Raw genomic sequence first — 27219 nt, forward strand, 5'->3', positions numbered from 1 at the left:
ATCTGCCTAAACAACAACAACAATAACAATAACTGACTTTCCATAAACAGTAAGAATGAAAAACAAACAAAATCATAATTCTCTTGCTTCCAACCCGTGCTAGCACGGAAGACGGACGTTAAACGATGACGATGATAATTACACTTAACCCATGGCCTGCCATGAGCCCCATTTGAGGATCTGATAAAAATAGTTTCACTGCCGGTTGTTCGCTGTATTTTAAGTGAATTGCTTGCTTACATTGCATTTGTAGAGGTGTGTTTAACAATATTTAGTAATTAAATTTTGTCATTATTAACTCTGGCTAATTCTAGCGGACATTTATATCATAAATCGCAATTTTTGAACTATAAAAATATTGACTGTTTTGAAAAGTTCTTTCTTTTTTTTCTTGCATTTCCCTTCTATATCATTCATTGATATTTCATACACATTCGCATTTGATACTATAATTTCGGAAAAACTAAAATCTTTATTATTGCAATTGAATAGAAGAGGATAAATATGTTTTTTTCTCAGCGATCCCCATTTGGGACTTTTCGAAAAAATCATCATAATTTCCAAAATAATTCACATATGAAGAAAATTTAAATGCTATATATGATTTTTAACTCCTGAGACACCAGGCAAAGCCAAAAAGTATGAATAAAAATTTGGAAGTTAAGTGTTAAACAGCATTATTAGTTTCATGATCAAATGACAGAATGAACTCTATTGTGTCTTCTAATTTAAACATTATTACCAACAGTGCTATCCTCAATGGTTATTCCATAAACTTTCAATAATATCGATATCTTTAATAGAACTATTATTACAGTTAATCTTTTAATCGTAAAGTCGGAATGTAACCTGTTTTCAGTTATTCTTTGAAGCACAATATGACCAGGGGAAGTAAAACTTATAGAAATCAATTGGCAACTGTTATTTTATACTCACCAATTTCCTGAGATGCAACCTCTGTTTGTACACACTTGTCTTCAGACTTTGTTTTAGAATTAATAATAGAATTTCTTTATCGTTATTTTAAATAAACTCTTTCTTGTTGTTGTGAGACATTCAATTCCTTTGAGTCAAGTAAAACCAAAAACCAAATCAAAATCAAATCAAGATCGAAATCAAAATGGAAATTGTAATAATGGCCGATGCCAGTGCCGCCTGACTGACACCCGTGCCGTTGGCACGTAATAAGTACCATTCAAGCGTGGTTTGTTACCAGTTCCGGCTGACTGGTTCCCTGTGCCGGTGGCACGTAAAAAGCACCATCCAAACGTGGTCAATGCCAGCTCCCACCTCAACTGGCTCCTGTTTTGGTGGCACGTAAAATGCACCCACCACACTCTCGGAGTGGTTGGCATTAGGAATGGCATACATATGTGGAAACCTTGCCAGATCACATTGGAGCCTGGCGCAGCCTACTGCTTTGCCAGTGAAATCGTCCGACCCATGCTACTATAAAAACGGACGTTAAACGATGGTGATGATGATGATGATGATGATGATGATGATGAGTTCCATGACCAAATGACAAAATTAACTCTATTGTGTCTTCTAAATTGAACATTATTACCAACAGCATTAACGTCAATGGGAATTTCATAAACTCTCAGTAAATCGATATATTTAATTCAATTATTATACAGATAATCGTTCAATTGGAAAATAGGAATGGAAGCTGTGTTCAGTTATTCTTTCGAGCACAATATACTCGGGGGAAGAAAACCTTACAGAAATCTATTGGGAACTATTATTTTATACTCACCAATTGCCTGAGATGCAGCCCCTAATTCCTGACATGTAGCCTCTGTTTTTACACACCTGTCCTCAAACTTTGGAGCCTCTGAAATAAATATTTCCAAGTTTTACATTTAATAATAAACTTTCTTTATCTATATTTTTATTAAACTCTATCTTGTTATTGTGAGACATTCAATTCCTGTCGTTACTGGTCAAATGTTGACCATTATGGTTTTGGTCAATATTTCTGTACTTTCTACAGTGGTCCCATGTAATAGCTCAATATGTCCACAATAAAAAAGACTAACATTCCTAAATCCACCCTCTGCCTCTCTCTCTCTCTCTCTCTCTCCTCTCTCTCTCTCTCTCTCTCTCTCTCTCTAAAAACATTAAATATTCTAACAATGTTGCAATTATCTCATTTAATTAACACTTGATGACAGTTTCGCTTAGTTTTGTCTTTCTTTTCTTATAACAGTGCCAAATCTATGGCATGGCACAGTCCTCTCATCTCTAGAGTTCACTAATCAACTCTCTAATTAAGTAAAACTGAGGCCATAAAGATGTCCTTTATGTGCATACCCTCCACCCCGCACACAATCTGTCCACTAAAAATCATCTCCACAAGCCAAATTCCATACACCCTTCCCCAACAAGATCCCTAACAAGATATTTAAGGTGAAGGTACACGATGTCCCTATGACAAAATAAGTTTACATTTCATACATACAAATGTAAGAGAGTTAATGAATTATAGCTTATTAATTATCATGATAATTGGGTATATATGTGATACAATGGCACTGTGCTTGACGGTGCAATACTAGATATCAATATAGATTGTAAATAATCTGTGTAAAGAACATATAACCTTCATTACAATGAATATGATTGTGTCTCAGCACAGCTAATATTATAGTAGTTCCATGAGCAAACGAAGAAAGATATAACCAAGTCCACTGCCAAGTACTTATGATTAATTCATTTCCTGGTCAAATAACAATGATTAACTTTCATTAAATAATTTGAACGCAACAATCAAGACCAAAGGATGAAACACTCAGAAAACTGTGCCTCTTTTAGCATTAATATCATCTAAAATCTAACAAGTGTGAGAAAAAGAATGACTATATGGATGGTAAATGTTGTTCAAACAATGTAATAAGTGTATATTATATATAGTTACAAACAAGGATTTGTGAGAACAAGTCACACAGGGAACTCATATTTTATTCCTATCTTTATATTTTATGTCAACACCAATGTTTTGTTTAAATGTAAACAGATGTTCACCGTTCAATACTAAATTTAATATTTAATCAACGTTAATGATCATTATACTTAAACTCTTAGAGATTTGATTTTTAATTCTTTTGATTTATAACAAAGATATTCTGACCTGAGACATTCAGGGTACGTACCTAAACAACATATCATGACAGACATCTGGCTACATAACAACAACAACAACAATAACCTATCAGAAAACTTAGGAAAGACCTTAGTAGCAAAAGAAACAAAAACTTTCTCGTTAACTCAACTGTTTACAAATAAACAACAAAATATTTTATTTCTCTGTCCTAAAAGACATCATTAACTCTATTGTGTCTTCTTATTTATCCATTTTACCAACCACATTAACCTCGATTAAAGGAAATTTCAGTGGAATATTTAATAGAATCATTTTAGACCTAATCTTACAAATAGAAATTAAGAACGGAACTTGTTCTCGATCAGCCTGACAAGTAAAATCACTCGGGCGAAGATAAATGCTATAGAAATCTAAAGTACTTTTGTGGAGGCACAACGGCTCAGTGGTTAGGGCAGTGGACTTGCGGTTGTAGGATCGCGGTTTCGATTCCCAGACCGGACGTCGTGAGTGTTTATTGAGTGAAAACTCCTAAAGTTCCACGTGGCTCCGGCCGGGGTGGGTTGTAGCGATCCCTGCTGTTCACTTTCTCCACAACATTCTCTCACTCTTTCTTCTGCTCGCTTAGCCAGCGAGGTGGCGTCATTTGAAGGCTAAAATAATGCGAAGCGCATTGTAGCCAGCGATGTGTAGCAACATCTGATAGCCTGGTCGGTCACAGTAATAACGGTGATAAGGTACTGTTAATTTATAGAAATCTATAAGGTACTTTTAACTTATACTCACTAACTGCCCCTGCCATCATCTTGGCTTCTTTCTCTTTAAAATTTGGACTCCCTGAGATATGTGTTTTCAAGTTTTATACTTTATAGAAAAATCTTAATAATCTATATTATTGTGAGCCATTCCTATCATAAATGAACAACCGGTAACCATTATGGTTTTGGAAGTCAGATTCAACGGTGTTACCATTTAATAGGTCAATATGTAGGTGCACAACAAAATAACCTTCTAACCTTCTTAACTCTTAAATCTCTAATCTTCTTAAATCTCCGCTGCCTATTAAGACATCCTACGTAATCTAACAATGACCAACTTGGTTGACATTAGAATCCAGAAGAAGATAGGAAAATGTTGGTTTGGGAAGTCTAGAGGTGAGAGAACGACGCCATGTCATAGATCTGGCACAGATATAAGAAACGAAAGAGAAAACGTAGAGATTAACAGTGATATCAATGGAAAATTAGATGAGTAGTTGTGTGTTCGAGTCTGATATTTCAAAAGCTGAATCGAAGTTCCAGCAGCAGAATTGGGTATTATCACCCTTACAAGACAGAACAAAATAGCCATTCGATAAAAGTAATTTAACGATCAATATTCTGATACAGAGTTAATATTCAATTTTGTTTTATTTACTTTCTAGAGTATATATTCGAAGTTGAGACCTTTATTGTATATACCGTAAGAGATGATATCTCATATCAAGCAATTATTTGAGATCTTTTATCAGATGATAGACCATTACGTATTTCCGGAGGACAACTTTATAAAATATCCATGTCATTTTTTACAAGTTGCCAGTATTTACACCTACACAGAACAACCGATTTAACCGTCAGACTTTCTAATGTTGGTTCTCTAACTCTCAGCTGAGATTTTATGATCAAATATCTTACTTCAGCAAAGCTCGAAATGATGTTCTTGGGAATATCTTTGTCTTTAATCATCACCTTCCCTAGATACTGATAAATCATTAATCAACTTTGATGACTCACAATCAATTGTTAGAAATTGGTGTTTACTGATATAAAAACGGATGTACTGATATTTCAGTTAGTTGCAAGTTATCTTGCTGTATCATTCATTAGTCTTGTGCTGCAGCATGATTCATTAGTCTTGTGCTGCAGACAGGATCCTCTTGAAATGTGACAAGTCTTCTATTTGGATAAAGACAATGTTTAGTGAATATAGTAAAAGAAACACTATCAGAGAGAAATGACACCTGGAACATCTTTCAGCATAAATCTGCCAGATTATGGCAGATCTGGGTTTACACGACAATTCTGAAGCACATTAAATACCATATATACGTATTATATATCATAAAGTCAATGAGACAAACAGACATATTATCAAATAGTTTTCTTACCAAAGCCATCTAAACCTCTTATTGGTCGCTGACAAGTGGAACATGATTCACACTTAATTTTCCCATAACATTCTCGACACAGGACGGTATGTCCGCAGGGTTTGAATTCTGCAGAGGCTCTAACTCGACAATACGTACATCTGTGGAACAAAATACAAACACATCCCGACAATAATTTTCATTTATAATAAAGATTACATTGTGTACCAGTTCAGAGTAGAGAATATTACGAGACATTACAATGATGAGTAAGACTACATTAGAAAGATTTCTTTTAACAATTACATTCAGATTTTTGTGTATACGAACAATGAACACATGCAAATGCACACACACGCACACCACACACACACACACACACCACACACACACACACACACACAACACACACACACACACACACATGCGCATACAAAAAATATAAACAGTGCAACACCCATGACTTTCAGAAATATTTTCCCCTGCTCACAATCGTTAGCTGTCAGGACACCGAATGCTTCAGAACATTCCCTACTTCTTCAAATTCCCCAAAACTACACCTGATCTACCTATGTACCTTTTTCCACTTTATTACTCTTTAACTTTTCTCTTTTCTGTCATTCTCTTTCATTCTTCGTATTTTGCATGATCCAGCTTTCACTGCTGTCTTTACTTGACTAACTGCTGCTTCTTGTCCCCTCTTTAAAGCCTTTTCCAGTTAGTTGTAGTAGACCTGTGCTCTAAACATGATTACATGCAAAATAGAAAACATAAAGGTTTATCTTGCCATTGTCAGGAAATACTTACGGTGGTGGTAAAAAGGTTTTTAATTCTTCTTTCAAATTTGTGTCCTGAATAAGGTCCAGCGGAATCACATTCTTTCCATTTGGGTGGTAAAAGTTGGCTCCAAAATGAAATAGGTATGTAGCAACTACAGTGCTACAAGTCCTATTTCCCTGGGTCAGAGAGAGCTTAAAGGCATACTACAAATGATTAAACAATGGTAAGTTCAATAATACACAAATATATATTATAGATACAAAAAAATCATAGCTTCATGTCAAATATAAGAAATATAATGGAACAAATATCACAATAATAAAATACAAAACAGATCAACAAGAATCTATTTATAAAACTAGCTTGGTAAAACCGACTGGTCATACCAAAAGAAATACTTATAGAAGCATGATGAGATACATTTGGTGTGTTATAAATACATATAACGCAAAAACAATGATAATAATATAAGTTATATCAGAAAAGAAAACACCTACAAAATAGCAAGTTCTTCAAACATAACAAAATCAATATCATACAGACATATCCAAAACATATCAATAATTTATCCATAATTAATCCTTTCTATTGAAGGAACAAATCCTGAAGTGTGATAGAGAGCTGTTTCATTAATGGGACTATGCGATTACATGAATTTATCGACCCCGAAAGGTTGAAAGGTAAAATCGATTTCGGCGGAATTTGAACTCAGTACGTAGAGACGGACGAAATACCGCTAAGCATTTCTCCATCACCCTGCATTCTAGCGATTGTGCCAGCTCACCGCCTTTTAATATTTCAGAATAAATAAATATCTTTAGACAATGAAGGTGAAGTAAAGGAAGTAAGAATTGGTGTCACGAGTGAGGCAGCACACCAACACATTTTAGTTAGTAAATTGTTCATACTGTTAGTCTGATAGAGAATTCTGGTCGTGTGGGGAACTGCCAGGGAGGATTCGTCCCACCAAAATAGACATTACTACAATTTACAGACTGCCATCAACTGTCTGAAATATCGTCACACATCTGCAGTGACTTTTCTTTATATGAGAATCAATGCATTGCTTAAATTCTGCAACAGTTGACAATAATTGCCATTAGATCTACCCATGGAAAGATGTTGCTACCTTTGTATTTGTATATGTGTAATTGTATATACAAAATGTATGAACAGGAAAACGCAATCGGGACCTTGCTTCATTCTATCTGTTCTCTAGTGTTCTAAGCTTCAACGGTCTTATGACATTTCCACATATAAGGTATGAAAGAAGTGGTGTGATAGAGAGCTGTTTCATTATGAATTCCTCGTAGAATAGACTGGTTCTTTTTATCATGGTGTCAGCGGTATAAAGGTTATGTCAGACAGATCTCTCTTCTACCCTGTATCATTGTTATTTAGGAATAATGTCTCCTCTCCTTACTACGTCACTTCTCCTTCACACTGGGATGACTGTGTTTCTATGGCCGACATACAAGATGGGTTGCCTACTTTACGGTGGGGGCACAATAGCATTTGAGGGTGAAACGTGATGTAATATTGTTTGTTACATAATATAAGAATATGGTGTAAGACCGGATCATGAAATAGTAACGGAAGAGGTGGGTTGGGTGGTGCGAATTGATACATGACAAGCAATGTCTCTCTTTCCCCACTCTCCTTCACACACACACACACACAAATATACATATTACTCACAATTATAAAACTTACCTTATCTAAAAGAGCAATGTGCTCCTCCTCAGAATGGAATACATCATTTTGCAGTGCGAGGTGAAGGCAATTGTTGCCTTCATTGTTGACTGCATTTACCTTCGCACCCTTGTCTAACAACTTTTTTATTATACCAAGGTGACCCCACTCGACGGCTTGAAGGAATGGTGTCATTTTGTGTTTGCCCTCCATATGGAATTTCACTGAATCCTATGTGGAGGTAATAATACAAAATGAAAATTTACATGAAAATCAGGGTGGATATCAATGTATCCTTTCTGTCAAGGTTCCTCTATAACTTGCTATGTGTATGTGTCAGAGGCATAATAAACCTATTACGCTGTCATAAACTTCTTGTTTCAGTCTAATCTATCTTTATCTATCATTATAGTAAATTTTAGGAGAGATGAACAAGGGTGCACATATGATTGGCAGATCAAGTCTATTAAGGAGAATTATAATTTCTAATGTTTACTTTTGATGTTGCTATATTAATAAGGGGTTCATAAAACTGCTGATGGGATACTGTGCAACAGATTGTGTTACATCTTCCGGTGCAGCTGCATGTCATCGAGTGTCTTCTTTTAAAGATGTTATCTCGCTAAATATCTTCGGCTTCGTTTGGCATGTTGTTGTTGTCAGGTGGTTCTTGGATATAGTATTATAGTCAACAAACTCCTGGCAACAGCATGCCAAGCTAAAATGCGTATATATATCGCGAGGTATCTTCTTTAAAACAAGATGAGATGCATCTCTACCGGAGGATGCAACACAACCAGTTATACAATATTCTATCTGCAAGGGACCGATACAAGATCGGTTGAAGCGTTAGTTGTGATGAATAAACATTCTCGTTAACTCCATTTTCTGCTTCCCTCATTCATTATAAATTGAATGAACACTGTAGAATACATGAGGTAGATCCAGTGACACTTGTAGCACACCTGTGGATGACATGAGGTAGCCTAAACAGCGAAAGAGCTTTAAGGGGTATACTACTAAACGTATAACCAAATTCCAAATACGTATATGTATAAATCTATCTGTCTACATACTACTAAAACTCTGTGATTGATTGCTTGCTTGTCTGTTATCTAAATACAGCCAAAGCGGTGCATAATGGGAAAATACTCTGAAAGTAAAGAACCCTTGAAATGTGAATACAAACGGAATAAAACAAGTTTCGTGTATATCGGAGTACGTCTTTTCAAGTTACACGTACTTTTGGGGGTTTGTTGCCACAAATTTAAGCTGTAAAACCTGGATGTACTGCACTTTACTGTGAGCACCGGATAGGTTTTTGCTGGCATATCTACAGATCTGTACATTACCGATTTTGTTGCCTCATAACTTCCAGAAGAATGGATACACTTTAACATAAAAATGGATACTCTTATGTGCTGTGGATTTAGAGTATATAGGGATTTATAGAAAATAATTTTTCCAATGTGGTGGGGAGAGAAGTTTTCTAAAATTCATCTGATCCGAATTTTTTCCTCGTAACTTTCAGGAAAATTTATTTATTTTAATGAAATTTTATACAAATACCGTTTAAACGGGATAGATTATGATTATAAATTTGAGGGGAAACTTTTTCCAAGGTGGTGACGAGAGTAGTTACGAAAGAACAGTTTCGTATCAGGAAGACATAAGAAGTTGGAACGACTCTGTTTTCACGTGGATTTTCCCCATTTTTATTTCACCACAGCCTTCGAAATTATGAGGGCCATCTTGTTTGGAAAAGAAGTGTTGAAATCTTTTGGAAATTCCTCAACATCCCACTCCGGACCGATTTTTGCCATTTTTTTTTAAATTTAGAAACCATGGGAGAAGCCTTTTCGGTAAAAAAAAAATGTAAATATTTTCAGAGGGAAAACTGTACGATTCAATGGAGATTTGGCTGTTGTTTCCAGCACATCCTAATCCCCCATCCGTTTTCACTCTCACATTTATGTTTTCTCAATAATTTTTTCCCATTAAAACTTTTATGGAATGATGTTGCCGAAGTAACATACATGTCGTCTGTTGATGGGATACAGGAACAACAAAATATTGTAATGTTAATTTTTACCCCCACCTCAATCAGATGAAGCCGTGTGCATGTAAGAAAAATACATTTTCTAACAGAAAAGTAGGCGTGGTTCGTTGGTGAAATATAAGCAACTAAAACTTTGTAATTTTGTTTCTTGTCCCCACCTGTGTGTAAGAAAAATATTTTCTAACTGAAAAGTATGCTATTAAAATGAATTATCGTTTACAGAGAACTGTTTTATAATCACTATGGATAAATGCCAGCAATGACCTTCTCAGGTTCTCCAATATTTTAATTTATAAATAGAGACAATCCGGGTAGGAAGAGGGTTTTTTTTTAAAATCATAATGTTTCGAATTTTTTATAGCATATAAATGTATTTATAGCGGGAAGGATATAGAAAAGCATCAATTCATTCGAGAGTGAGAAAGAAAATAGCAGGGCTGTTTCGGGATGTGCTAGAAGCAACTGTCAAATATCTCTTAACTCACTCACTTTTCCTCTGAATTTTTTCAATTTCGTTTTTACCAAAAAGTTCCTCCCATTATTTTGAAGTGCCAAAAAATTAGCTAAAATCGGTTGGAGTGGGATGAAAAAAGCTGGGGTGTATAAAACATTTTCTAAACATTTTTTCATAAAAAATGTTCCTCGCCCACATTTGCTAAGAGGTTTATGTTGAAAATTTGTTTAGTTTCGCCAGTTTTGTTTGTGTACATGCGTGCGTAATTGTCTGTTATTTAATAGTCAGACCGGTGCATAATAGGAAAATGCTCTGAAAGTAAGGTACACCTGAAATGTGAATACAAACGAAAAAAAAACAAGTTTCGCATAAATCGGACCTCGGATTCTCGAGATAGGCGGTTATTGGGGGTACCATCATAATTAGCCAAAACAGAGCATAACGGGAAAATACTCCGAAAGTAACATAACCCTAAAATGGGAAAATATTTCCCTTTAATTTTATATACACGTTATTTAAAAATTCCTTTTGCATTTTTGAGGACGTGTGCACATATACCAGAAATAAATGCTGTTACTAGAATTCGAATTTACCCTGAAAGTTCTATTTCTAAAATCTAAACCATGAAGTTGTAAACCACACCTTTCATGACACGTACAAATTGAAATATTTAACTGAATCATCATAAAATTAACTTTCATTTTATTTAATGTTGAAATGAGATTCAATATTTTATAACCTGGACCGTCAGTGACCATACGGGTTACGGGCAATATATATGTATATATATATATATATATATATTATATATATATATATATATATATTGGCCTGCTCGCTTAGCTAGCGGGGTGGCTTCATTTGAAGGCTAAAACAATGCGAAGCGCATTGTCACCAGCGATGTGTAGCAACGTCTGATAGCCTGGTCGATCACGTGATATATATACATATATAAGTATGCATATATATGTATATATATATATATATATATATATATATATATATATATATATATATATATATATACATATACATATGCATACTTATATATATATATATATATATATATATATATAAGAATGCATATATATATATGTGTATATATACATATATATATATATATATATATAAGAATGCATATATATATATGTGTATATATACATATATATATATATATATATAAGAATGCATATATATATATGTATATATATATATATATATATATATATATATATAATATATATATATATACAAAATAAGAAAATGGAGAAATACATCTAAATCAAATATCAATTACCAGATAATACCCAATCACATACTTTATTAAACCACCACATAAGAAACTTTAAGAACAAACATAATACTATAGAACAAAACAGTGTACATAAAGGAGTGTACATAAAGGAGTAATTTGATACAATAAGTACAATATGTATAAGAAAATATAAATATAAATAAATATAAATATAAATATAGACTACATCTTACAGCTGTTTCGGCCATGCAGATAGGTATGTCTCATTTTAATTATATTAGCCATTTATGGTAGGTTAATATGTAGTTATAAATGAGACATTTACAAAAATATCCTAAGGCCTCTTCAGAGATTATGAAATATAAATCAGATTACATATACATTTATATAGGTGTGGGTACATACCCATAATAAATCATATACATATGAGTGCATATACTCATACCCCTACACACATACATATACATATACATAATAATATAAATAATATAAATTAATAAACATACATATGTTCCACACTGAACGTTAGAGTTTTCCAACTTAATATTGTGATATATATATATATATATATATATTATTTTTTTATTTTATCTTGTTTCAGATCACGAGCTGTGGCCATGCTGGGGCACTACAGTTCGATATTAAAGAGACGAGCAATTAAGTAGATTATTTAGTTATGAGACAACGAGAAAAATCTCAAATCGTCTAAAGGGGTCGTTAAAGGATAACAAACGATCCCATCTCAAACAAACAATGCTCAAGATCGAAAGTGAACTCAAATACTCTCTTGAAAAGGATAGGGCAGAAAAGGAAGCCAGGGCTGTCAAAAATATTAAGACAAACCCTAAATTCTTCTATGGACATGCAAACAGGTCTGCACTAGTATGGTATAAAATAGGGCCATTATCCGAACAAAATGGCTCGCCAACTACAGACCCCCAGAGGATCAGTGAAATACTCAATGTGCAATACAAGAGTGTTTTACCACTCAATTGGGACACTTGCAAGTAGTTACGCCTGATGATTCTTTGGCTCCACAGCTCTACACAACGAAATGACTATTATTGATAGCATCAAAATAGAGGAAACGGATGTGATATCAGCCATTGTTGAAGTGAGCTCAAACTCATCCACAGGCTCCGGTGGATTCCCAGCAATCTTCCTAAAGAAATGCAAAGGGGTTCTAGTCAGACCACTTCAGATTCTCTTCCAGATCTTCATTGCATCAGAGAGACTTTCCAAAAGGTTAAAGTAAGGAATAGTATGCCCTATTTATAAAGAAGGTAACAGCAAATGCTAAAAAGTATAGACCTGTCTTTCTAACCAGCCATGTCAGGGAAATCGTGGAGCACAATGTCAGGAAGGAACTAATTGCGTTCCTTGAAGGTATCTACTTGTTTCCTGACACCCGGCATGGCTTTCACTCTGGAAGAAGCTGCCTTACACAGATTTTGCAGTACAGTGACCGGGTGGTGATACAGTTAATAAATCGCTCAAACGTGGCCTTTGATAAGGTTGATCATGTGACGATAAGTCACAAACTAAGAAGATTCGACATAAATGGAAACCTCAGAGAGTGGTTGCATGACTTCTTAAAAGAAAGAGACCAGGCTGTAGCAACCAACAGAGCCCTCTACACGAAAACAGCAATAAAACGTGGAGTGTTTCAGTGAAGTGTATGAGCCAAAAACTTTGTCAATCCCCAAATCACATACGGTGCATGATCTTGGATTGATATGAGCAACAATACCTCGTTTCATATCCATATCACCAATATGGTTGCAGTGTGCAGGCATATGGCTGGCTGGATTCTGAGAACCTTCAGAACAATGGACTAGGAAACTATGTTTCTTTTATAAATATTGTTTAATTTTATTTAATTATTTATTTAACTATTATAGCAATTATTGTTGACCTGAGGAGTTACTATACTTTTAAATTGAATTGTCTTTTGATTAAATTAAAGTTTAATTGTAATTCGAATTTAAATTCTAGCCATGAAACGTACGTAGTCTTTTGTCTTATTATATACTATTTATTCATTTTTGTACTTTTTGTGATCTAGTTATATGTTTTATAGTATATTTTATTCTTTGTTTACGATTTGGTTTATGTCTATCATTGTTTGAATTGCATAATAATGGTTTCTCTCTAATTTATATATATTATATATTTACATTGTGAAATTTGATTTAATACTAAATTGAATTTTTCCTTGTAAGTTTGTAGTTATACTCCTTAATATTATTATTATATATATATATATATATATATATTATATATATATATATTATATATATATATATATATTATATTAAATTAGAGATAAAACCACTATTAGGCAAATCATACAATGAAAAACCTAAGCCAATACATAAGATTATTTAATTTATATTATTTAAATATATAACAAAATTATTAAAAAAATGTAATTAATATAACACTACGATCGTTTCATGGCTGTTAATTTCTTTAAATTTTCGAGTTACAGTCATTCATCAAGTGGTTTAAATATTTAATATATATATATATATATAATATATATATATATATATATATATATATATATATATATATATATATATATATATATATATATATATAGCAATTAAGGACAACTACTTAATAAGGAAAACTTAACAAGAAATTGTCAGGTAGATAGCGTAAAAACCTCATAAGAGAAAAAATTTCGAAAATAATTATTTCTTATTGAACATATTAATTTATATATAGAGGGCATTATACATACATGCCAGAAGGCATTATACATACATGCCAGAAGGCATTATACATACATGCCAAACGCTTTGAGAATTTGAGAAATTGCATTCGGTGGGATTAGTAATATTTTTGGTAGAAATGACTGATTGTCCCTCTTAGCGTTTGGCATGTATGTATAATGCCTTCTGGCATGTATGTATAATGCCCTCTATATATAATATATATATATATATATATATATATATATATAAATATTTATATATAGAGAGAGATAGATAGATAGATAAATATATAGAAATAGATACACACACATCCATATATACAAGGTTGTAGTGTAAGGAGCTTTTTCCCCAGCCATACATGGTTCCATGTTGAATCCCTCTGCATAGAAACTCAGGCAAGTAAATTCCACTCTTACCTAGGGCTGAACAAATTCTTCTTAGTGGATTTAGTAAATGAAAACTGAAAGAAGCTCCATAACAGGTGTGTGTCTATGTGTGTGCCTATGTATGTGTGTGTTAGTGAGTGTTTGTGTGTGTGTGTGTTTAGTGGTTTAGTAAAGAGGCTGAAAGGATATGTGATATGCTTAAAATAATAAAAGTACTGGGATCAATACAGTTGACTAAAAATTCAAGTTGATGCCCCAACATGGCCGCAGTCAAATGCCTAAAACAATTAATATATATATACATGATATCTGTTATATTTTTGTTCATCTCATAATGACATTGTTTTATTTGACCATTAAAGACATTATTATCAGTGGTGGTGGTCAGTTGGACTCTCAACACCGCTAATATCATCATCAACATGATCAATATACAATTCCACCACAAAGACAAAGGTTTTGTAGTATATGTGATTAAATTTTATCCCCATTATTTCACTGGTACCATCATAATATTTTATATTATACAGATTAATATAATACTGGAGAGTGTATATATGTATTTATTAACTAACCTGGTTCAGCATCACAGACACCACTTTATACCTTCGCCTGAAAGTAATGGATGAGGAAAGAAAAGCATGAAAAAAAATATCACACAGCTTGAGATAATAGTTATTAGGTCATTAAAGAAAACAAATGTAATTAGGTCACAATAACTTAACTACAGTAATTATTACACACATACTCACACACATATATTTATTCAATACACACTCTACACAGTAGAACAATGATATATCCACACCTGAGTAAACCCAGAAATGTAAAAACTGGAAAAATACTGCTAAGAATTCTGACAGCTTATATAAACATGAAATTTAGGAAGGAAAGAAGGGCTACGGTAATCATATGAACCCCAGTATATGACTGGTATTGTATTTTATCAACCTTGCAAAGATGGAAGGAGAAGTTGACCTTGACAGGATTTGAACTCTGAACGTAAAGAGACGTAAATAAAATAACACAATTTATTTTCTCTAAAAGTAATAAGGAACAAGAACAGGAGAAAATAGGGAAGACAGCTTATTAAAGGAACACCTGTGTATTACTGGTACTGATTATATTGACCCCAGAGTGATAGTAAATATTCTGGTAGGATTTGAACATGGAACATAAAAGAGACAAATGTAAATATTGTAAGGGGATGATTCTGTATTTAGCCCAGAGTCCCAGTAAATACGGAAACTACAAAGGAGAGAAAGTGTGGAAGAAAGAGAGAGAGAGAGAGAGAGAGAAAGTAGTTCTAGATGGGATGAAAGGAAGAAGAGAGAGGAGTTGAACCTGTGACGTTGAGGAAATGGAGAACGAGATGAAGGAAAAGTGTCCAATCAGGCAACAACAATAACAATTATGGAGATGATTAATTAATGAAGCAGATTACAGTGTTATTTCAATGCGAAAGAGAGAAGAAAGACAATGACCCCATGGTGGGATTATGACATGAATGACTCAATGTAAAAGAAACAAAACATTATTGAAAACATAAAAGAAACAGATTTGGATATTCCAGATCCAATGGGGACTTACCCCCGAACTGCCTCATGCAGTGGTGTGTCACCGAAAATGTTCACGACATTGGCATCAATGCCATTGTGACCCAACAATAGGCCGACTGTGTGCGTGTGTCCATTACAACAGGCCCGGTGCAGCGGTGTTTGACCATCATCAGACCGTGCGTTCACCTGAAAAAGAAAAGAATAAAAACATTAAAAATGGTGTCTGAAATGGGAGTCGGGTGGTGAAGAATTAAAAGAAAAACTCACAGAAAAAGAGAAGAGAAGGAATGAAATTAATTAAACAGGTGGAATGATTGGGGTGGGGAGTAGTTAATGGAGATTTCTATTGTATATACCCACACGCGTATACACACATACATATGTACATATAAATATATATATACATCCACACACATACATATATATAGGATGAATAACTCAATAAATAAACTCATAGAGCAGCAAAATATGTGTGTGTATATGTGTGTGTTCGCGTGTGTGTGTGATCATAGTAACATTTATTCCTTTATTCTTTCATTTGTTTCAGTAATGTGACTGTGGCCATGCTGGAGCACTGCCGTTAGTCTAGCAAATCGACACCAGGGAGCCTAGTACTTATTTTATCGGTTTCTTTTGCAGGTTATGAGGAGATAAACACACCAGCATCGGTTGTCAAGCGATGTTGGGGGACAAACACAGGCACACAAACACAAGTACTTACACACAGACACACATAACATACACACACACACATATGTATATGTATATATATATATATATATATATATATATATATATATATATATATATATATAAGGCAAGATGTGTGTGTGCGTACGTTTTTGTAATGTATGCACATCCACAAATTAACACGCATGCCGCTGAAATTTTAGGAGGACATTCGTCACGACCCCAGCTGTATTTTCGTCAAATTATTTTCCCCCGAGACACCCGCGAATAGCGGTAAATAATTTTAAGCCATAACATCTAAATTTTTAAGATGGCAAAAGCTACCATTGTTTACAAAGCAAACATAAGTTAAGTCCCCTCCTAGCCACGGTGTAAAGAGAGGGAGGGAGAGGGAGAGAGATAGAGAGAGAGAGATTTTTATAATTTCGTCTTTTTACTGGCAATAACAGACAGACAGGTGTTGTTATATATGTATGTATGTGTGAATTGCTTCTGTCACGCATACACATACGTGAGCATGTATACGAAAAAGACACATGTATGCAATGTTTGTGTGTGTGTGTTGCGCGTATATATATACGAGCAACATAAACGATATTCTCCGTTTCTCCACAACTAATTTCCAAATTAGGTGAATCCGTTGTTCTAATCATAGCGATATATAGCTGGTCGTGCGTGAACATGGGAGAGAGCAGAGGTTACCAGAGCAAAAGACCTACGTGTTGACTGTAGACACGCTCCTTCGCAAACGATCAGCTATTATTTTGTAAACAGTGTTTCGAAACTGTTCATGTTTTCGAAAGGAGAGGGGTCAACCTAAAGCGTTTGACCCGGTCATAAAAATAAACAAAAAAATAGTAATATGTGTGAAACAACTTCCTCCAAACGAACATGACCAAAAAATTGTACGCTCGCGAAAGGAGGATGGGAGGAGAGACATATGGCCTTTTCTTTGATAATATCTTTTTTGCTTATTTAAATTCAGTTCAATGCAGTCTTGCCTTGAACCAAACATTTCTCTTTGTGTGTGTGTGTTCTTGATAATCGTTTAGAACAAGTTGTTTTACACCTATTACACTATATTTTTGTATTTGTGCCCGGGTCAGACACGTAACATTCACGACATGAATTTTCCGAGGCCTCTCCCCGACCCCCCTTTCGCGCGCGAGCGCACATGTTTTTGGTCATATTCGTTTGGAGGAAGTTGTTTTACACCTATTACACTATTTTTTGTTCGTTTTATGACCGGGTCAAACGCTTTAGTTTGACCGGGAGAGGTATGACTTTCATATCTCTGCGGGAGAAGGTAGGCTTCTCTATTCCTGTTACAAAACTTACTTCCGGGTGACAAATTTGCCTCAATTGATGGTATTACTCGGGTAGAAGGTGGTGGGGGACAAGGGCAGGGGCAAAGGCGTGCAAAAACATTTATGCAATAGGTGTATGTACGTATATGTTTGTGTGTGCGTGTGTGTGTTTTGCCCATATATATAAACTTAGTTGTGATCTGAACATAACCGCTTCTCACAGGAGCCCTTTTGGGTGTTCTATTTTCCTTGCTGGAAGGGTTCTCATCCAATGGGCAAAGTGGGGTTACATGAAAAAAATAATCGATGAGTGGAAAAAAATCGAGAAACCGATTTCTTATGGAACCAGGTGGTTTGTAAGCAAGCCACTCCTGTGCCTATATATGTATATATATATATATATACATATATTATATTATATTAAATTAGAGATAAAACCACTATTAGGCAAATCAAACAGTGAAAATCATAAGCCAATACATAGAAATAAAATTAATTAATAATATATATAAAAAATATAAAATATAAAATTCTAAATTAAAATATTTAAATTGAAGTTAAAATCTTAAAAATTATTTAAATTAATAATTTAAACTTATAAATTTTAAATATATATATATATATATATATTTTATTATTATTTTATTTATTTATTTATTTTTTACTATTATTTTTTAAAATTATATAACTATCAAAAAGTATTAAAAGTTTAATATAAGATAAAGAGTAAATCCACTATGATCGTTTCATGCCCGTAACCAATTCGAATAATTATAATTTAAATTCAATTAATTATTCGAATTATGGTTACAGTCAATCTTCAGGTTAATTGTAATATTTTAATAAATAATCAGAAATATTTAAACAATATTTTTTAAGAAATAAATAATATAATAATTTCTCTTATAAAAAAGTCTATTATCAAACTAGAAACTTAACGATTATGATTATGTCTAAACATCGATTATAATTTTAAATATTAATCTTAATTTTTAAGTATTAAATTTTAAGGTAAGAAACCCACCAATAATCTAATATCAGTTATAGTCAATAACTTATTACATAAATATTTTACAAAAAATATTTTACTATTCATATTATTAAAAATATAATATTTAAATATTATATAAATTATCAATGAAAATATATATATATGCTTAAATTATATCTATAAATAAATATATATGCACAATAATAAAGACCTAATAAATTAATTATTCATATTACTAATAAAAATATTAAAATATTAAAGATGAAATAGCTAATTCCAAAAATACAACCAAACAATCTTATATATGTATGTGTGTGTGTATGTATCTATGCATATATGTACATGTATACTCATATATACGTTTATATATATTCATATACATATATATATATATATATATATATATATATATATATTATATATATATATATGTGTGTGTTTGTGTGTGTATTTATCTATGTATATATGTATATGTATACTCATATATACGTTTATATACATATATATGTGCGTGTGTGTATATATATATTCTTATATATATGTGTATATACATATGTATGTATATATATATATATATATACATATTATACCTTATAGGCTCGTATACATTATATATACGATTATATATACGTACCTATATAAGTTTGCCCCAAACGTCGGGAGAAGTGTTTAGTAAAAATTGGCAAGAGTAGATTTTGTTTCCTCGTAATTTTACAAAAAGTCTATAATTTGCTCGGAAAAGTTAGAGAAAAACCTTTCGGAGAAGATTAGGATTATTTCGGAATATAATATGAATGAAAAGAAACACTAACATATGCACACCACTATTTACAGTATATATACATCCATACATTTTATTTGTATACATGTACGTATATATATATATATATATATTATATATACATATATAAGTACACACACACACGCACACACACACACACATATATATAGTCACTAACCTCAACATCGGTCTGTTTCAATAAAACTTCCAACCCATCTGTCCATTCAAGCTCTGCAGCCAAATGGAGAGGAGTAGAGCCACCCTTGACCTTCATGTTCACCTCGCTGCCCCGAGATAGTAAGAGCTCCACAGATTCAAGATGACGCCTGAGAGTAAAAGATACAAACATTGACTAATTTTCATTAAATACTTAATTAGTTTGGCTTTTAGACAAAAATCATCGTCATCATCATCACCATCATCAGCTGCACCATAATCATCGCTATCATCATCATGAACATCATCGTCATCATCATCGTCATCATCATCATTGCCACCACCTCCATCATTAACATAATCATCATTATTATCATTAGCACCATCATCGCCATCATCAACATTATCATCATCGACTTCAACATCATCGCTATTATCATCATAATTATCATCATCATCATCATGATCATCATAATCATCATCATCGTCATCATCATCATCAACATCATAATTATCACCATCATCATCCTCCTCATCATCATCATCATCCTCCTCCTCTTCATCATCATCATCATAATCATCATCATAATCATCATCATAATCATCATCATCATCATCACCTCCATCATCATCATCATCATAATAATCATCATCGCCATTATCATCCACATCATCATCATAATCATCATCATTATTATCATAATCATCATCATCATAATCCTCATCATCATCATCATCGTCAACATCATCGTCGCCATATTCATCATCATCATCATAATCATAATCATCATAACCCCTCCTCCTCCTCATCATCATAATCATCATCGTCATCATCATCATCATCATAATTATCATCATTATCATCATCATCATCATCAATATCGTCATCATCATCATCATCATCATTATTATCATCATCATCATCGTCATCATCATCATCATCATCATAACCATCATCATCACCATCATCATCATTACCATCACCATCATCATCACCATCATAATGATCATCATCATCGTCATCAACATTATCATCATCTTCGATATCAATTATTATAATTATCATCATCATCATCATGAACATCAACATCATCATAATCCGTCCCCTCCTCCTCCTCCTCCTCATCGTCATCATCATAAATATCATCATCATCATAATCTCCCTCCTCCTCATCAACATCATAATCATAATTATAATCATCATCATCATCGCCGTTATCATCATCATCATCGGGATTGTTATGATTGAATAATGACTAATGAATTGGATCGATGACTAAAGAGAAGCTTGTTGTTGTTGTTGTTGTTGTTTGCTAGTCTGCTGTTGTGCTGCTGTCCCATTGCTGCTACTATGGCCTCTTTGGATATTGAACCTGTGTCTGCAATTGCAACAAATTTACAAACAAAATCACATCTGGAAATTTTACTTGATTCTCAACTTACCCATCCACAGCCAAATATAAAGCTCTAAAACCCTTGTCGTTTCTTGCTCCCATCTCCGCACCAGCATCAATCAAAATCTCCATTATTCTTGTCTTGCCCCGTAAACTAGCTAACATTAGAGGAGTGTATCCCAACCAATCACGTTGGTGAATCTGTAATGAAGAAAGTTAGGACGTGTGAAATAGAGAAATTCCATTTTCTCTCTCTCTCTCTCTCTTCTCTCTTTGTCTTTCACTCTCATTCTTGTTTTCTTTCCTGTTTCTCTCCTTCTTTCTCTCTCTATCTTCCTCTTTCATTTCTTTCCTTCTCTTTCTTTTCTCACTTCCTCTCTCTTTTCCTTTTTCTTCTCTCTCTTTCCTTCTCCTCTCTGACGTGTCTCTTTTACTCTCTCTCACTTCCTTTCCTCTCTTTCTCTCTCTCATTTCCTTCCTCTTTCCCTTTTTCGTTTTTCTCTTATCTTTCTCTTGCTCTATTTTTCAATTTCTCCCTTTCTCTCTCCGTCTTTCTCTCTCTTTCATTTCGTTCTCGTTCTATTCTTACATTCTTTCTCTTTCCCTTTTTCTTCTCTCTCTTTCTTTCTCCCTCTCTCTTTCCCCTCTTTTTCTCTCTCTCATTCTTTTCTCCCTTTTTCCATTTCACTTTTCTCCCTTTATCTCTTTTTCTTTCTCTTTCTCTCTCTTTCCATTTCTCTTTCTTTATCTTATCTCTCTCCCAATTACTTTTCTCTCTTTCTCTCTCTCTCTCTGTCTCCTTTACTATTTCTTTTCTCTGTTGCACTTAACCTTTTTCTTTTTCGTCTCTCTATCTCTCTCTCTCTCTCTGTGCTTCTCTTATTCTTGTCTTTCTTTTTCTCTCCTCTTTCTCTTTTACTTGTCTCTTTTTCTTTGATCCCCTTTCTTTTTACTTTTCTCTCTCTCTCTCTCTCCTCTCTCTCTCTTCTCTCACTCTCACATTTTCTTTTCTATCTTTCTCTCTCTATGTCTCTTACTCTTTGTTCTCTCTTTCTCTCTCTCTTTCCTTCCTCTATTTTTCTCTCTCTTTTATCTCTTCCTCTCTCTCTCTCTTTTCTATCTTTCTTCCTCTCTCTCTATTTCCCACTCTTTCCTATATTCCCCTCTCTCCCTCTCTGTCTCTTTTCTCTTTTTCTCCCGCTCCTATTCTTATCTATCACATTCTTTTTCCCCCTCACTTTTTCTCTTCTCTCTCTCTCTCTCCTCTCTCTCTCTTTTCTATCTTTCTCTCTCTATGTCTCTTACTCTTTGTTCTCTCTTTCTCTCTCATTTCCTCATTGTCTTTCTCTCTTTCTCTCTCTCTCTTTCTTTCTCCCTCTCTCTTTCCCCTCTTTTTCTCTCTCTCTCTCTCTCTCTCTCTCTTTCTCTGTTATGTTTCTCTTTCTCTCTCTCTTTCTCTGTTATGTTTCTCTTTTTCTCTTCTCTCTCTCTCTCTCACATTCTCCCTTTTTCTCTCTTTATTTCTCTCAGTCCCTTTTTCTTCTCTTACCTTCCATCTTTCTCTTTTCCTCTCCCTCTTTCTCTTTTTCTATTCTCGTTCTCTCCCTCTCTGTCTCTTTTCTCTTTTTCTCCCGCTCCTATTCTTATCTATCACATTCTTTTTCCCCCTCACTTTTTCTCTTCTCTCCTCCCCCGCTCTTTTACATTTCTCTCTCGCTTTACTTTTCTCTCTTTCTAATTTCCTTTTCTCTCTTTCTTTTTCTCTTTCTCTCTCTCTTTCTCTCTCTTTCTTTTCTCTCTTTCTTTTTCTCTTTCTCTCTCCCTTTCTTCTTCTCTTTCTTCCTCTCGTTTTCTTTTCTCTCTTTCTCTCTCTTTCTTTTTCTCTCTCTCTTCTCTCTCTCTCTCTCACATTCTCCCTTTTTCTCTCTTTATTTCTCTCAGTCCCTTTTTCTTCTCTTACCTTCCATCTTTCTCTTTTCCTCTCCCTCTTTCTCTTTTTCTATTCTCGTTCTCTCCCTCTCTGTTTCTTTTCTCTTTTTTTTTATTTTCTGGGTTTCCTTCTCCCTATCTCTCTTTATTTTTTCCTTTTCTCTCTTTCTCTCTCATTTCCTCATTGTCTTTCTCTCTTTCTTTTTCTTTTCTCTCTTCGCTCGTTTTCTTTGTCTGTTCTCTCTTTCTCTCTCGTTTCCTCATTGTCTTTCTCTCTTTCTTTTTCTCTTTCTCTCTCCCTTTCTTCTTCTCTTTCTTCCTCTCGTTTTCTTTTTCTCGTTTCTTTTTCTCTCTCTCTTTCTTTTCTCGCTCTCTCACTTTTCCCCCTTCTTTCTCCCTCTCGTTTTCTCTTTATCCTTTTTCCTCTCTCTCACTCTTTCATTCTCTCGTTTTCTTTTCTCTCTTTCTCTCTTCTTTTTTTCAATCTCATTCTCTTTGTCTTTTCTCTCCTTTTTTCTCTCTCTCTTTCTCTGTTATGTTTCTCTTTTTCTCTTCTCTATAGTTCTCTCTCAATTTTCTTTTTCTTTCTTTCTATTTTTCTCTTCCTCTCCTTTTTCTCTTTCTTTTCTTTCTCTCTTCTACTTGTTTCAGTCATGAAACTGCGGCCATGCTGGGACTCCTCCTCGATTTTGTCTTTTCTGTCTGATTAACAGCAACCTATAGCTCTCTTTTGCTTAAGTGCTAAGTAACAGGGATGCAAATACACCAACACCGGTTATCAATTAGCAGTTGGGGACACACACTAACATGCATACACACACATAACCCCCACTCAATAATACACACACATCTTCTTGTCAGTATATACACACACACGCACACACACACACGCACACACACACACACATACACACGCACACACACACACACACACACACACATATATATATATACATACGAGTTAGTAACACCTGTAAGGATGTGTTTTATCTATTCACCAAAGTGAATGGAACCTTGTCCGGGAGAAACCAATGTCGTCAGACGTTATCCTCGTTCGTCGGATGTTTCGACCCTGAACCTTAACACCCTACTGTTGGTGGGTCAACAGAGGTGGCCTATTCACTGCTCCTCAACTCCTCATGCCTTCCAGCGTTAATCTTACACCAAATCCAGCAAAAGGCTCTTTCAGTTGCCTCTCCCATCATGCGCACAGCCATCCTTCCCTCCTTACCTCTCATTACAGTTGCTGTAAAAAATCATCCATGCTGACTGGGCAAAGAATCCCCTACAGCCAACCACGACTGGGAATATCCATACCTGCCATCCCTTCTCCCTGCAATCCTGCAGAAGGCTCTTATATCTGTCACACTTCCGTTTATGGGCCTCGTTACAACCCGCTCCCCACTTGACTGTTCGTTCAATTATGATAATTTTCTGGGCCTTTTAAGACCACAGAACCACATCAGGCCTCAGGGTTGCATGGACAACCTGGTGAAACTGAAATCTCTTCCCTAAGTCTACCTTCATATTCCATGGTTTAGACCCTTGCAGCAATCTACGTATTGCTTTTGCTGGCTTTACTGGTTTCTCTCCCTCTTTCACGAACTTAATTGCGGCCGTTATCTTCCCTTGGTGATGATGCTTCTTACACCTTTACTGCTCCAGGTTGTGAGCAAGTATTTGTATCTGCCTTGAGGAAGTGTTATTCTGCACCCTGCCAAGATGTGTGTCAGAGTGCCCCTTTCCCACAAAGTCTACACAGCTGGTCTTCCCTCAAACCTTATCTGTGCAGGTTTGTTGGCGTCGGGAGTGCAAAGGTTCCAGCCTCCACAGGTCAGTCCATGTGAGCTTCCTCTTAAGGAGATCCCATTTAGTCCATGCACTCCGAGATACCAACTTCACAGCTCTGATTTCCTTTCATCTTCCTCCTGGTTCCACATTGCTTTCTGAGGCTTATCCTGCCTCTCCCTGGTGTCTGCTTTCTTCCATTGTTGGAAATAGGAAGAGCCAAGTCCCTTGCGACCCCAACATGTAGCTCCAATTATGACGCGTAGCTCCAGCATGCCTTCAGCCTGAGCGACAGCGGTGCTAGATATCCACAGCTTGTGGTAATACCTGTATGTCTGCCAAGCTCGTCCTTAGAGTCCCTCTACATCATTACATTACATTTTGCTACTTTAAATTCCTCCATTAAATACGAGAGGGGAAGTTGTAGCCTTCCAGATCTTATGGACAGGCCTACTGAAGTGAAGCTTGGGAAACTCCGAGCAATCTTCGGAGGTATTTAGTTATCTTTCTCTCCACCCTTTCCACATTTGTCATTGGAAACTCATACAGCGTCAGCAAGCATATGAGTCTTGGGAGCAGTCTGTGTTGGTAGAGCCATGCCCTGAACTTTCCTTGAAGCCCTGATCTATCAATCCTCATCAGCTACTCCTCTGCTTGCTTCACAATTTTGGTGACATTGCCTCTCTCTGACAGCGACTTGTCAAACATCTTTTCAAGGCATTTACTAGGATTTACCTCTATTGATAGAATGCTCTCTGCACTTGGACCCTGATTTTGTTGGTTACCTTACTGCCCTCCCTGATTACCATGCTCTCCGAAATGCTTAGGAAGATGGTTCAATTCATGCACAAGCTCAATGACGAGAAAGAAAACCACTTTATGTTTGTCACTGAATCTAATACAAAGTAATTATTTGAGACTAGATATCTGTGGGAACTTCTAGATGACACCAACTTCTGTTGAATATGTTCAAAATCTGAAAAAGTGGATACAAATGAAAGGAAACGATGGGGGAATAAAAACATAAATAAGGCAGTGCTTCATTTTAAATTAAGTGCTTCGTTACTACTTTGTAGCCATACAAAATGTTAAAAGGTGTGAGGTGTTCATACACAACTGTATTACATCTGTTTAGACAACAATAGTGATACGAGGTCATTCGGAGAAAGAGTGCTTGTGGCCTGGTTTTTTAGTTTGGCGCCAGGCAAACGGATAAGCCTTTTGTCCTGTCGGTTTCTGGAGAAATTTATGTGTTTGGAAGAGACCTTTGACCCTTTTCCGGTCAGGGAAAGTTTAAGAGATCACCCTTTAAAATGCGACGCGCTGGGTTTGTTTGGGCAGTTCGGCCGGAGACAGTGAATTGGCAACAGGGCAGTTTAGGAGTTCTGTCTGTGACAGTGAAATGGCAACAGGGCAGTAGTCGATGCGAAGATGGTGATGGGAGAGGCAGCGACAACGTTGAGAAAGACATACACAGAGAATTGGGAGCGAAAGTGAGAGAGTACGGCGGAAAGGCACGGCTATTGTAACTAGAAAATGTAACGGTAAAGTTTTGTTTATGCTTTAATGTGAATTGTTTTAAAAAGAGAAGGAAAAGAGGAAGAAAAGAAATGAGATTATAAAGAACATTGTGAACTGATGTGAAATGTAAAAGAAAGAGAAAGACTTTAATGTAGAACATTGTTTCGAACTATATTGCATCAGTTTGAACTGTTTTGATTTGTCTCCGGACTTGGTGTATCGTGAACTGTTTGATTGTTTTCGAACGACGTGTTATGTTTAAATGCTTTGATTTTGTTGTTTTCTTGTTAATTCTGTTGCATGTTATTTTCTTTAATGTATCTGCTATGTTTCACATTGTATTTGATGTTGTAATAATTGTTATAAACTGTTCTTAAACGTAAGAAATCGCCTTCCGCCGTCTCTCTATCTCTTCCTCCTGTTGTTGTTGTTGTTATCTCCGGTCACCGGTTCGAGTTCGCTGCCATCCCCCCACCACAGTTTTCTCTCTGTGGCGAATTCCCCGTTCGACTGAGCTGGTCAA

General features: G+C 34.9%; 1 protein-coding gene across 1 annotated transcript; it reads right to left on the reverse strand.

Moving 5' to 3' along the window:
• Nucleotides 1–892: 892 nt before the first annotated feature.
• On the reverse strand, nucleotides 893–21590 carry LOC115230221 (ankyrin-1-like). Its single transcript, XM_036499576.1, has 9 exons — nucleotides 21508–21590; nucleotides 20087–20234; nucleotides 16171–16325; nucleotides 15156–15192; nucleotides 7725–7934; nucleotides 6039–6214; nucleotides 5253–5392; nucleotides 1760–1837; nucleotides 893–996 (listed from the first exon to the last, which is right to left on the reverse strand). Exons 1-9 carry the CDS (start codon nucleotides 21588–21590, stop codon nucleotides 908–910), a joined length of 1116 nt encoding a protein of 371 aa, XP_036355469.1. The 3' UTR covers nucleotides 893–907.
• Nucleotides 21591–27219: the final 5629 nt, after the last annotated feature.

This window comes from Octopus sinensis, unplaced genomic scaffold (assembly GCF_006345805.1).
Source record: "Octopus sinensis unplaced genomic scaffold, ASM634580v1 Contig14969, whole genome shotgun sequence".
NCBI classification, from domain to species: Eukaryota; Metazoa; Mollusca; class Cephalopoda; order Octopoda; family Octopodidae; genus Octopus; species Octopus sinensis.

What these genes read in the sequence shown, in the direction of transcription:
- LOC115230221 (XM_036499576.1), bottom strand. Translation starts at nt 21,590, where the DNA reads ATGGAGATTTTGATTGATGCTGGTGCGGAGATGGGAGCAAGAAACGAC. An exon ending in TTATATTTGGCTGTGGATGG is followed by an intron (nt 20,235 to 21,507) that starts GTAAGTTGAGAA and finishes TTTTACTCTCAG; the next exon opens with GCGTCATCTTGAATCTGTGG. An exon ending in TGAAACAGACCGATGTTGAG is followed by an intron (nt 16,326 to 20,086) that starts GTTAGTGACTAT and finishes TTTCTTTTTCAG; the next exon opens with GTGAACGCACGGTCTGATGA.